This window comes from Sprattus sprattus (assembly GCF_963457725.1).
Source record: "Sprattus sprattus genome assembly, chromosome: 17".
Classification (NCBI taxonomy): domain Eukaryota; kingdom Metazoa; phylum Chordata; class Actinopteri; order Clupeiformes; family Clupeidae; genus Sprattus; species Sprattus sprattus.
This window is the reverse complement of record NC_137915.1, coordinates 25169721-25183992: the sequence shown is the minus strand read 5'-3', so window position 1 is coordinate 25183992 and position 14272 is coordinate 25169721. Positions and strand designations below refer to the sequence as shown.

Here is a 14272-nt window from a genome sequence, read left to right as displayed (position 1 = left end):
GGTTCCCAGGCGCTCCCTTAATAATAAAGTGCACATGGTGTGGGTAGGGGATAGCTGAAGAGGCCAGGAGAGACCGCAGAAGATCTTGTTAACTGTGTGTGCCACACACCAGACTGTTCTGTGCAGTCAAGACACTCCCCTATACAGCCTCAATGTGCTAAGTTAATCACTTTTGAAACATTGGATATGCTCCTCAGAATGCCAAATACTACTGATAAATTATTTAAATGATGTTTGTTACAGTATGCCAAGGTTGTTTAAGAAACTTATTGTATGATTAACTATGTGTCTTGTGAAAGTAATATTGTTAATTCAGCCAAGTTTAATGTCCCTGTTATTTATTTATTTGTCAATAAAATATTATATTATTTAATGTTAGAGTCTTTACTATTACCGTATCCAACATTAAAACATGATCTGGTAAGAAATTAAGGTAGTCATTTGGGGTTGCTATTTCCCATTGATGTGTGTTCTATAAATATGTCAAGCTAAAGTCAATAAGGTAAACTACTGTCAGTGATTGTGATTCATCAGGTTTCCAGTGGCAAATTGATGGTTGGAGTACCTGGCCTGCCATTTGAATATGAAGACTATCACTAACAAGACAGAGATCACATTTTCTGTGTTCTATCTTTGCCTAACTTCATATGCCTTTGCAAATGTCATGTCCTCGCGACAGTAATTTCAAATCGTACAAAAAAATCACTAACAAGCTATCACCACTGGCCAGCCCTCAAATACATCCCAACTCCTAACACTAGTATGAAGTTGTCTAAGAAAATACTTTTTGCAATGCATGATTCTCTCTCTCTCTCTCTCTCTCTCTCTCTCGCTCTCTCTCACACACACACACACACACACACTCTCTCTCACACACACACACACACACACACACACACACACACACACACACACACACACACACACATACACACACACACACACACACACACACACAAACTTACATATATTATCACTTTGTTTTGGGTCATGTGAGTTCACTGTCACCTTAAAATCACCTTGGAATCCTCATTTTACTTTGGCAGTATGTCATAACAGGTTAAGTCTGTAGATTGAATGAGGATGTCTGTTTCCAAGAAACGATTTCACCTAGTGAAAATATGAATAGTATTCCTGACATTTACATCAATGGACAATATGTGAATGAATGTGTCAAACAAACGAATGCCCCATATTCTGAAACAAATATATAGCCTACTTGGGAAATAGTAACATTATTGTCCTTGGGTTTTGGAAATTCTAAATGCAATTCTAAGTTACTTTAATACAGAACCAAGCTTAATTAATAACCATATCACTCAATATTTCTTCACCTAAAGCCAATAAACCCTAGAAATTTTACAGGCAACACAAATTATTTAAGGAGCATTTGTCGCATAGTTAATGGGAAATGTTGGGGGAACTAAGAACCAAACACAAAATATGCACAGCTCTCAAATACTTGGATCACTGGAATATGTTGCCATAACTACATCATAACATTCAGGAGAGCATGGTCCCAGTCTGAAGAGCACATCTTTTCATGACAGTATAAATGAGTAAACACAGCCACCACACATATCCCATATAAGGCTGATGTTAGGTAGTCCTGCTGCTTAGCTGCCTTCTCTAAAAGCCCAGAATCCATTAAGGACTCTGTTGGCAGGCTGGTCTGGTTATGGCAGCTTCATAGCTCAACAGATGCCATGGCATATTTGAAAACGTCTTTGAACAGAAAACTTACCATCATGTAATGGAAATTTGAATGGTGGCACGTATGCTCTTCAGGAAACATTCTTAGACTAGGTTGCAGTTACTGTAAGCTTCTTAAAATAGATATGAGGTCCCTGAATTAACAAATGTCTTTCTCTCATTTGAGTAACATTCTTGCAATCTTATGCAAAATCATCAAAACCCCCAGATCATATATTTAGCCTCTTTTGTTATCTCTCTCCAAAAGTAGTTTGAGAGGCTTCAGGGAAGAACTTTGACCTATCTTGCATGTCTTTAAAACAGCATCACTGTGGTCATATTAAACTGTTAAATAAAAGTATTCACATTCAAAATAAATTCATGCATTCATGCAAAAAGCATAAATTATGTACTCTATGTCCAAATAAAGGTTTCTTTTCATCAAGAGCAACATTATCACCAGTAGAGGTCAGTGTGATCCTGTAGAATTTTCTGCAAACCTTTGGATAAAAAATGAATGAACAACGGTTCGAAGTCCAGATTAATTTTGAATTTAGGAAAAAGGGCAGATATTACTGGTTATTGAGTGGCACACCCATTTGTAATTTGGAACTGACCTCAAATGTTACCTTACATACATTGGATTGTTTTGTTTTCACCTAGATTAATGTGCATGGCCGGAGAAGATAGATCCACATTTGCTTCAGAGTTCCTTAATTTGTTGTACAAATGTGAAATGTCCATAACCTCTGTGCTGTGTACTGAGGTGCTATCATACAGTTCTGATCATCAATATGTCAGAAGCTATCATACAGTTCTGATCACAAATATGTCAGAAGCTTCAACTGTAAGGATTTGTAATATAATGTCTAAATTTGTAATTTATTGTCTCAGCCCTTTCCTTAATTTGTTGTACAAATGTCCATAACCTCTATGATGTGTACTGATGTGCTATCATACAGTTCTGATCACAGGGTTAGTCCGTTTGTTTCAGATATTATGGAAACTAAAGTATGTGCATACTGAAATGACTTGCATCTATGTATGAATATTCACATATGAAGATGCACCTATTAATGCACTGATAAAACTAAATAATTAGATCACAGTCTGGGACTGTTTCCGTCTGTGATAATCTGTCCATCCAGGTAGATAATTAACGTTACTGTTCAGATGTCAGATACAAAAATCTTGTAAAATTATTGTCTAGCTGAGAGCAAAAGTAACGCAAAAGCTCCAGAGACACCTGATACATTTGTCAAAATCTTTTTTTGACATTACTATCTTTTTTCGGCGCAGCATCTGGTTTGAGAGATAAGTGCTTACTCAGGCAAATCAAAACTGCTCTTATTCCTTCCAGTTCTATGGTTTATTGATTGTCTCTGCATCTGCGAGCACTGCCCTTTGAAGTTTGTCACTAAAGGCTTTTGACTGTCACCTTAGATTCTGTCAGGTGCATCACACCCTTCCTTCCAGGGGAAGTGAGGGGTCAGGTGTCAGCCCCCATATTCCACTGCTGGTTCCTACAACAGTATCTGCTGATGAGTGACTACATTGAATACAGTATAAACGTTTGCAAAATCGTTCAATCCACTGGAAAAAATGTAAGAATAGCTTCTAATACCTTTAAAGATCATACAGACAGCGAAACTTTAGAATGCATTATGGCATGCCAGGCATGCGATCTATGAGCATCATGTTTCAGATTACCTGTAGTAATTTGTGTTCAAGATGGCTGACTTGGGAATCCCTCCCAATCAAGTGCAATCTTCCACACATAGTTTTTATCGCCATGGCAACATACTGACTCAGAGCTAGTTAACAAGAAACTGGTTTGTCAGCAAAGCAGACAAAGTAAGAGTCTGCAGTTGCAGATACCTTTCTTCATCAAAATAACTGATTTCTCCCAAGCTTACAACATCAGTTGTAGCTGAAAGAATAATGCCTATGGTAAAAGAAGTGAAAAAAATATTGAAGGACACTGAGGTATTTTTCTGATGGACACTGATGGTATTTTTTCACTGTAAAATTGTCCTCACACTGAAGAAGAAAAGCCTTCCGTTCCCAAATCAAAAAGCGCTCACCTTCAGCCCTTTTGAGGTCTGGCTGCGGGAATGTGAACTCTTAAGAATGTAGGCCCTGGCACTTTGCAACTGTAAAGTCAGGAGTGCCTGAGAAAGAAATTGGAATGAAAAGCGTTTTGTTTGCACACCTCTCCCTGAAACGCTGTGCAAACAGTATGTCATCAATGCCACGCTTAGGTTTGGAAAACACCAATGTACCATGGAAAAGTAGGGAGCTGCCTTTCAATCTGACTATGCGGCCGGCAATGCCTCGCTCAGATGATTGTTGCTGCACCAGAGCTAGCCCTCGATGCATTAATAAAAGGGCTTACGCTTATCCACATGGTCGCTCTTCTCTCCATGCTGCTCTGACTGATCGTAGAGAGAGTGAGGCTGATCCTGACACTCCAAGTATAACACCAGCAGTGCAAAGCTGCCGGATGATTCTAATGAGAAAGAGGAAAATGCTATTTGCAAGCCAAAACAGGCAGCTGAGTGGCAGAGTCCCTCAAATCCTAGACGATTAAAGGGCCAGCACCTAATCCGCTGCTAAGTAAAGCAACAAGTCACTTTGCCCCTGGCTGTCTGATGTCAGTACCCGACCATTGTGACTCCATACTCCTTACCTGTAATGGACCTGGACTGTCACTGATGTGTATGACCACAGACACAAGCAAAAAACCTCAAGTCATGTAACAATGCCCTCTATTGGCTGCAAGACCGTGATCAGATTCAGAACACAGTCTGAGTCCCAAGTGGATCTACATCCTCCTCCTGATGCCTGGTCATATCTTTGCAGAAAGGGGTGAGGATTGCATACAAGCACTGCTGGTGCAGAATGCCACTGACACAGGCCCCACCTGCCATGTGTTGTCCAGCTTGCCTAATCATGGGACCAATTTCCTGGGCCATAGCTTCGAGGAACCCTAATGTGAAAAGGTAGTGGTCATCAGGGACTGACCTAGCTCCAGTGACATGCTAGAGCGGTTTTCCTTGGCTCAGCATCCAATTGAAGGCACAAGGGACTTTATCACAACCACCTGGCCTGTAGATTGGCTAAGACAAACACCAGCGTCACCCATAGCATCAGCACATCCAGGTAGTGTACAACATCATCTGTTACTGATGATAGCCAAAGCCATTGGTTGGCTATGGGGCTTCCTGAGTGGATGGAGCAGACTGTAGATCACCAGTCGTGTTTTTGAGTATTGTGTGTGTAGGACTGCTGGGGAGAAACTGTGATTGCGCTGTGCAACAAGCCAGTGTCGGCTAGTTACATAACAAAAGTTTCAGATCCCATACATTTCCATTGCGGTAGCATATCTGTTTCTACACGGCTTTATTCATTAGAAGGCATTTGACGGGAATAAGACTAATATCCCGCCTTCAGTTGTACTTGCAATTTAGCTAGGCTTGAATGGCGTCTCATAACTCATTTCCATAGCTTGACGAATCGAGATTTCTGAACAAACCCTCGACAAATGAGATTCACCATTGTAATATTATTACATGGACTACCTGAGCATGAAACCTAATTTAAAATATATTGAGCCGAACAGGCGTCAACACCAACAGCTTAAAGAGACATTTTTTGTAAAAAATATGAAGAGCATGACTGCGTACATGAATAGGACTGCATGTTGTAACTGTCACGAGTTAAATGTCATTGTTTAAATGGAGGGTGCCAAACTGACGTGCACAGCTTCATAAAAGCGATTGACGATTGAGCGGGAGGAGACTGCACTGGGATTACCTACCAATTGAGAGACACTCGTCTCTTTCGTCGCATTTACAAGCATTCCCCCGCTGTGTAATGTTCTGAATCGTTTTCTTATCTTATTGTCCAGAGTTATGGAAACATGAAGTAGCCGCACAATTGGAAGTGTAATTTTGCCTACTTGGATTTCTATGAGTTTTGGAGGGCTCTGGGTTTAACGAAATAATGAAGATGCCTCTTTCAGTGTTCTTATCACTTTGGCTGTTTTCTTGGGTGAGTAACTAACTCTGTGTGGAGTTTCAAGATAGCTCAACATTCTTTGGCGAAAACATGTATTTGGATGACAGCCGAGCGGTAGACTGTATTGGGTGTTGCATTGCTAACAAACTGGCCAATTTCAAACATAATTCAAATTATATAGTGAAATATTGACTACATAAGGTTTTGTTTTGGAGCTGACTAGCCCTCAGAATGGCCTACTCGTCAAGCGAATGTTTGAGGTAACATGTGTAATATGCGAGTGCTTGCGTTTTGTCTGCGCTTACGGGAACGCGCGACTTTACTTTCACTACTGGATGCATATTAAAGTTCTGTCGTGCTATAGACATTAGGCCTATGTAGTCAGAACTGTCTTCATCAAGTTTGGAAGGGGAATTTTGCAGAATTTATAAACCACCAACGGCAGTAATAAATTATTATTATAATAATATATATATATATATATATATATTTTTTTTAAGAATTCTGCATTTGCCCGGGCGACAGAGCCGAGGTGTTCCCCCAGAGGGGCTTCCCACCCGTACTGCACAAGTGCTCTCAGGTCCCTTGTGAAGTCAAAGTGTTTTGACAGTTCAATAAAACTTCAGACTTGTCATGGAGAAAATCTTGAAAGCAAGCGATTATACCAGTCAAATACATCGAAAAACAGTGGCGTAGACTGGTTTAGACGGGTAGCCAGGAGTCAGGACAAATAATCAGAGATAATTTGTTTTGTTTATATTCTGATGAATCATTAGGAAGCTGATGTTCTGGTGCACATATTGGCACAGGGTGTTGAATGGGGTTCCTGCCTGATCTTCTATGTCAATAGCATACAAATTACTGTATGTGGAAAAACCTCAGCAGACTGGTCCAGAGTCTTCCCACTTGGCCTGTTTGGCCAAAAAGTACTCTTGTCAGATGAAGGAATTCTTTATTCTCTTTGTGAAGTGGACTTACTCCTTCTAATATATTTTCTTCCTTTAGATGAACACATTCAACAACTTTGCATCTATATAATTCTAGCCTTTGCATTTTTATGGCAGCCACGGTTTAACATGGAGCTACTAAGGGGTATCTGGGGTTAAATTATTCCCTCTCTGCCTCTTTGTTCTGTTCTCAGTCTCACAGTAACTACAACACCAGGCATATTGCATTGGAATCCCTGAGCACAATCCACCATACAACCTAGGCAATGGACAGGCCTACATTTCCCATACAGTCCCCTCTGCACCAACCTTAATGCCTGTTTGACATGCTGACTCATAAATACCCTAAGATTGTGTTTTTTTATCCCTGGATCAAAACTGGCCCTCCTGCCCATAAGGTGTATTGTGATGGGATCCCCATCAAAAGCAACAAGAGGAGCTTCAACATGTTTGAGTAGTCATCTGGTATGCTTCATTAATTTTAAACGCACTTCCGGTTTAGGAAAATATAATATAATTCTCAGTTAATCCTTTCCCAATTATCACAAAATTACATGAGCTCTCTACTTCCATCTAATAAAATTCCCATTTGTCATCAACTGACCCTATTGTCATCATACTTCACAAACGTCTCATGGAACTGTTTACAGTAGGGGTTGATGAGAAAGGGATTAATTTTGAGCCGGCGTGGTTGTTTTGGTAATGAGAAATAGCCCACCCTCTTGTCCTACCTACTTGGCAAGACAATCCTCAGCAAATTCTCATCTGCAGCGTCCTACCACAAGCAAACCTCATCACAAACTCTCTGGAGACGTCTAGCCTGAGAGCCTTAGAACCTAATCTGTGATATAGCAGTCTTAATAAGACCTTAACAGTGACCTTGTCTCTTGAGGTGGAGTGTGGAGGTCACGAGCATCCAATTGACACACAGCGCGTCTATGATGCAGTACTGCCATGGTTTGTATCAAGGAAGATGAATGAAAAGCTTAACAAATACCAGAATTCAACTGGGTTAAGTAGTGGTCAGCAGTCAACCGGAGCCTGTGGATTTACTGAATTGTTTTGTTGTGGGAATGGCTGACCTTATTTAGCTATTAAGAGAGTAATATTACTGGCAACATATCTTTTAAAGGTTCTCTTATTATTTGTAGCTTTTTATGGGGACGGCCTGCACTGAAATATGGTTTATCTGTCATCATCTCTTTTCTCTTAGGGCTTTTAGAAAATGACTTACATGAAGAGAATAGTCTCTAGAAAGCAGATGAATCTTTGGCTGCTCTGTCCCACTGTTTTGTGTTGGTGATGGGAAACTATAGGAGAGATCACAGATGGGCTTTTTTTCGGGAGGTTTTGTAGCGTTAGTTCTCAAGCCAGAGGTGTTTTGTGAAATGTGATAATGAACACAGCATGCAAATGTCCCTGTTGACTGTCAGATGAGCTGCATTGGAGAGAGCAGAGTAGTTAATGGCTTCTATTTCAGATAAAACTCGGAAGGAATATTTCAATTTAAGTTGAGCTCACATTGCATCCGAGGCCGCCTGCAGAATTTTGGCAAACTTTCCCCTTCTCATGTTTTCACTCTCGAAACACTAAGACATCTGAACTTCATCCTCACTCTCACACCATATCCAACTTTGAGCCTTTAAAAGCCAAATTTAGAAAGAAATATGCAGTCAACTCAAACTTTGCAGGACTGATAGTCTGGTTCAACAGTGGTCCTGAGAAACAGAATCCAGAGACTCTTGAGATAGAACCGTCTGTGACTTAGAGAAGCTGTCAAACTCCTCTTTTTCTGCTGACGAAACTAAGGACGAAACTAAGGACATAAGGATCCAATAGAGGGGGACTCCTTTCAAACATCCTTGTCTAATCTGAATTAGATGAGTGAAATGAATAATGCTTAAACAATTTCCTTCAATTTAGAAAAAGCAAAAAACACCCTTATTATAATGCTTTACCACACAGCACTGTGTAGGCTGTGTGATCCTAGCAGAGGCAGGGGGAATGGAAATGTGTTGAATAAATGCCAAGAAGCAATCATAACAAACGATAGCTGGCAGAGGCGGTGAGGAGACGTGTCTCCACTTCATCTGACCCAAAGAGGCCAAGACAAAGTCACCGTGATTTCAAGAGTCAAAAAGCTGACCTCAAACAAGAGAGGACAGGACTGTGGCTGTTTGTCTTTATGTCACTATTTGTACATGTAACTGGTTGCCGTTGCTCATCTCTGGAGGGGGGTGCGGGACGTTGGCTCTTTTTTGGGGGCGGAAGATGAGTAATTGTGGATGGGAGGGGTGGGGGTGGGTGGGGTAGTTGGTCTGGCAGTGTTTACTGCAGATTCCGTGTTTGTTACTGTAGGAAAACCCTGTGCTAAAAGGTTACAGCGAAACACAGAGACCTGTATGCAAACACACACAAAAAAATGTGCGCATACACACAAACATACAACCACACATACAAACACACACACCCATACTGGTGGTAAATATATTTTGAATTCCTTTCAGAAGGATATAATCACTTCACATCTACGTTCATTTATCAAACAAATGCATTAGATCTGCTTTTAAATTCACAACATGTTTATTCACATTGACACAGTGTTCTGTCCATTCCCCAGAAACACTAACTTCCACTCTGTCCGGCCTTTGAAATGTCCTTTTTACCTGTATGGCATACAGCATATTCCATAAGAGTCACATTCTCAATAGTACCCACTGACTGGACTGCTGACATTGCCAACAGAGTGCTATTCTACACCCTTCAAAGAGGCACATCTGAAAAAAAACACAGACCTGTACGGAGGTATTCAGGATTAGGCTAATCCTAATTGATTGCCTTAAAGAAGTCAGGGAGGTCACAGTCACGTTCGATGGAGGGGTCAAGTGGAGTGGGTAAAGTCATGGATGAGCTGTGAGTGGAGAGTGTGAGTAGAAAGTCACCGGAAGACTATACATTATCCCACTTATTATATGGTTACCTGCCAAAACTACCTCTTAAACGATTTTGTTGTCGTTATGAAATAGTTCTTCATGCAAATAGAGGTTAAAATTGCAGGTGTTGCGTAGCATACCATTATTTGCTGGCTTGAAGTTACACCCAGCAAACAAAATAACGTCCCCTTGACGTCCTCCAGTGACCTTTTCCCATTTTTCTACTCCAGGCGAGTGGGAAACATCCAATGTGCCACTTCATGTCTGAAGTCCAGAGAGCAGAGAAGGAGTGCTCTGAGAAACTTGTGGAGCAGCGTTCTTTCAATATTCAAGGTGAGCGCAGATCTGTCATAGCTCGATTTTTATATTATTTTGGAGTGTAACTGTGTGTTTGCCAATTGTACAGAAAGTTTACAACATCTAATCCTTTGTGGAACATTGAATGCAACTGCTGACCTTGTCATTCCAAAGGGCACACGTTGGACTTACGGTGTAGGTTGTCCACAGAAGTGGAAAGAAGAAATGTGTTTATCGTCATTCAGTCTGCATCCCACTCACTTCTATGTCTGTGTCTCATTCAGAGTATCCTTGTTTGTCATTGTAGAACGGCTCCAGAAGATCACTTGGGGAGCCCAATTTGTCTTCATGCACTGCAAAAATGCTTTTCTAACCTAGTGTTATTACTCTTATATTGAGATGAAAAAATCTAGTTGGTCTTGTTTCTAGCTAAATTGTACTTACCTAGTGCTTTCTTGGTAAGGTTATTTTTGCCTATTTCAAGCAAATATTACTTATTTTAAGAAATCTTAACAGGCCAAATTTGCTTAACGCACTGGCAGCCAAATTTGCTTGTTTTAAGCAAAATCCTGCTTAAATATGTAATTATTTGTCTTAAATCTAGAGGGGCATTTTTTGCAGTGTGGCAACAATTTGTCACTTAAATCTATGTTTCTTTTTTCTCTCTCCCCGAGTAAAATAGATTGCTTTTGTGACTCAGAGATAATTGAAATGCAGAGATTGTGCCCAAGAGGTTTGCTACACCTTAAATTTGTCTCGGCTTTCATTTGGGTGGTTAAAATTCAATAAAAACGATGAAGTACAGTATTTGACTTACATTGGGAGAATGATAATATGAACTAGAAAATGCATTTCCTGAAGGAAATACCAGTGCATGAAATGCAAAAGTTAGGAAAGGAAGAAGAAAAGAAAGAAGAGTGAAAGAAGGAAAGAAGAAAGGAAAGAAGAGTGGAAGAAGGAAAGAAGAGTGAAGAAAGGAGAGAAGAGAGGATGAAGGAAAGAAGAGTGAAAGAAGAAAAGAAAGAAGAGTGAAGAAAGGAAAGAAGAGAGGAAGAAGAATAGAAAGAAGAGTGAAGAAAGGAAAGAAGAGTGAAAGAAGGAAATAATAGTTGAAGAAGGAAAGAAGAATGAAAGAAGGAAATAAGAAAGGAGAGTGAAGAAAGGAAAGAAAAGTGAAAGAAGGAAAGAAGAGTGGAAGAAGGAAAGAAGAGTGAACAAGAGTGAAAGAGAAAAAGAGTGAAAATATTGAAAAAAGGAGATAAAAATGGAGTGAAGAAGAGAGATTGAGTGTGAGAGAAAGTAGACTGAGAGGGATAGAGAGAAAGATGGAGAGAAAAAAAAGTAGAGAATGGAAGGTGTCTTAATGTTCCTAGTTACAGTTAAATTGAGAGGGACAGAGAAGAGGTTCCTTTGATTTGGCGCAGGTGTCAGTGAAGCACAGGTGCAAGCCAGTTTAAAGACCCTATTATGATGTCATAATGGCCCAATGTAAGTCAATGGGAAAATGTAGATTCGTTTTTATTTAATATCTTAAAAAGTATAAAGTTTAGAAAAGTGAAAAATACATAGCATAAGTGTCCTTTACAAGACCTATGGACAAAGTTTAAATGAAGTTTCTACGTTAAGCGGTTCGGGCTGAATTAATCGCAGAAAAAGGTGAGAAGAATAAGAAGAAGAAGAAGAAGAAGCCTAGGAATAACAATACAGGGCATTTCATGCACTGTAATAATGATAATATGAATAAGATTTGAAAGGGATTATTTGACAGAGACAACTTTGCTCCCAAACTTGAGCTAAGTTTGAACTTTGTTTGACTAGTTTACGCTCAGGTTTAGCTTCTAAGTGCATCCTCAACTGAGATGCATATCAGAGCAAAGTCATAAATGGAATAGGGATATGAAATTCCCCTAATGTTGGGCTTGGATGAAAGCGCTAACTTAGTGTAAACTCCCCAAATGAATCTAGAGTTGGAATGCTCATGGAAAGAGTTATACTTCTTCTTCAAACAAACCATCTTAGCTGAATGGGCAACATATTTAAGTGTGTGCTCTTTGATTATCTTGTGTTTTCTTTGTTTAATATTTTTTTTATTTTGAGACATTTTATTGCACTTTTCTCAAACAAAAGTATTGGTTGCTTGCTTTCAATGACATCAAAAATGACTTGTTGGTAGTCATTGACCTTCAGTGTTGAGGTGCAGTGTAGAAACCTTGAAAAACTGAACAACTGAGAGCTAAAAAATATGACCATGAAAATGAACCGCTCCACAAAGACTTGATTTGGTCCTCTGAACAAAAGAAACAAGAGAGACATTCTTTTCAAAGCAAAAAGAAGAGAACAGTATCTTTTTCTTCGTTTAAGCTTCCCAGCTCCTGTCATTTTGAGTCACAGCTGAGGTCTGTCGGTGTATTTACCATTAAACCCAGAGTCAATATGCTGGAAAATAACTCACTCAGACAGTTGACTCTGAAGCCTACTCCACAGCTTTCACATGCATTCATTTACTTTGAAATAATGTTACCCAATTGTCCAACCCGATACTGCTCCAGGACTATTATGTGTTTTGATTAGCCCTTATCTTTTTCAATGACTATGCATCATTTTCATTGAGGCAAAACAAGTGGCATGTCAGTATTCTTTGAGTTTCAAGTGGGGGTTCGCAGTAAAGCGATGGCTTGTGCATAAACCAAGGTCAAGTTTCATCTTTTAAGTTCAGACCCTGGAGTGTCCTTGTGATGTCCTGTTAAACATTTCCTGTGAAAACTACACTGGCAACTATTGGTCAGTAACATAGCGTAGCATAGTATTCACAGTAAGAAGATGCCTGCTGTAAAAATCTCCAGTAAATTACCAGAAGAAAGTCAGCAGTAAGTTACTGTAATACTTTTTCAGAATGTTTTTGAATCCACATCAGGAATAAGCCTGTACTGTAAACAAACAGCAATATTTTACTGGCAGCTATCGGACAGTAAATGATTGCAATGTTGATTTAAAGTGATCTACTGTTAATCCTATTAAGATACCAATTAGTCTACTTTAATATACAAAAAGACTGAAGGTGATTAGACCTCCAACCGTTAGACCTCCCAGTGATTGGTTCTCAGTGCACTCATCTCAGGGACATGGCAGTTATAGTGTGGAGGTTGTCTCAGGGACATGGCAGTTATAGTGTGGAGGTTGTCTCAGGGACATGGCAGTTATAGTGTGGAGGTTGTCTCAGGGACATGGCAGTTATAGTGTGGAGGTTGTCTCAGGGACATGGCAGTTGTAGTGTGGAGGTTGTCAACCCCAGTTTTGTTTGTTTACAGCACAACCAATTTGTAAGGCTGGTGTGTGATTCACTATTCTACAAACACCTCAAACAAGTCTTGAGTTCTATGCAAAACTGCTCTGGAGTGTGCCACCCTAATCACTCAGCTAGACGACTGACACTTTTGGTGAATCCAAAACCAAACCTCTAAAAGCAGAGGTGTTATCCAGAACATACCATACATTTTGTATCAGCCTCTATGCATGCCGAGTATTGAACCCATGGTCTTAATGTTGCTCTGCCCCTCCTGTACCTACTGAGCGGCAGGAATGCACATGTCTTGTCAAAGACACCTTAAAAAGAATTCTACAACATCAATTAAAACTTACTCCGATTCTTACGGGGGTCGGGGAATGTACTGTTAGAATGACATTACATTACATTTCATTTTCTGGCTGGATGGTTTTTGATTGAATTCAAAATGTGTTCAGGCACTTCACAAGTGTACCCAAAGAGTTTTAAAAAGAGACTATCCAACTATTTTTTGCTGCTTTTCTTGTGCTCTTTTCATTACCTTTTATGTGATGTGTCAAGGCTTGTTTTTGTTTTGTATTTCAAATTCATGGAATTATGATAAGCAAGTCATTCTGCAGCTCCACAGGTAGGATAACTGATAAAACAGTGTGTTTGTAGCACTGAGGTCATGGGTTTGATTTGTGAGGTGCATTGTGATATAGTCTACTTTCACTTTTACTTTGGTTTATCACATAAACTGTTAAATTCACACATGGATAGGTGAGCACTGCAGCTTCTTTGGGATGGAAATGATAGATATCCTACACCTTTTAACACATCTGACCAACTGTATCTCTTCATGTACCATGTCTAGATATTTAAGCTCATTAAAGATACATGTGACATTCAAAAACAACTGTAGTGCAGCCTAATCAGACTTATTAATTTCATGTATTGATACAGTATAGTGCCATTAAAAATGACATAGCCTAAAGCACTTTATAGAGGTCTGAACCCTCTAGAGCAAGCTTTTCACAGTAAAAGGTTATATTTTTCACAATTGTGGAATACGCCGTTCTATGCAGGACAGAGTTACAGAAAACGCTGCTTAAGCATAA

At 39.7% G+C, this 14272-nt stretch overlaps 1 protein-coding gene across 1 annotated transcript in view; it reads left to right on the top strand.

Annotated features, from left to right (window-relative positions):
• Nucleotides 1-5663: 5663 nt before the first annotated feature.
• LOC308378732 (vasoactive intestinal polypeptide receptor 2-like) overlaps nucleotides 5664-14272 on the top strand; it is a gene marked incomplete at both ends in the record, with an annotated part of 28688 nt that continues 20079 nt past the window's right edge. Inside the window, 3 exon segments of the mRNA XM_080855705.1 lie at nucleotides 5664-5687; nucleotides 5689-5745; nucleotides 9823-9925. Coding sequence (XP_080711831.1) covers nucleotides 5664-5687; nucleotides 5689-5745; nucleotides 9823-9925 — 184 coding nt within the window.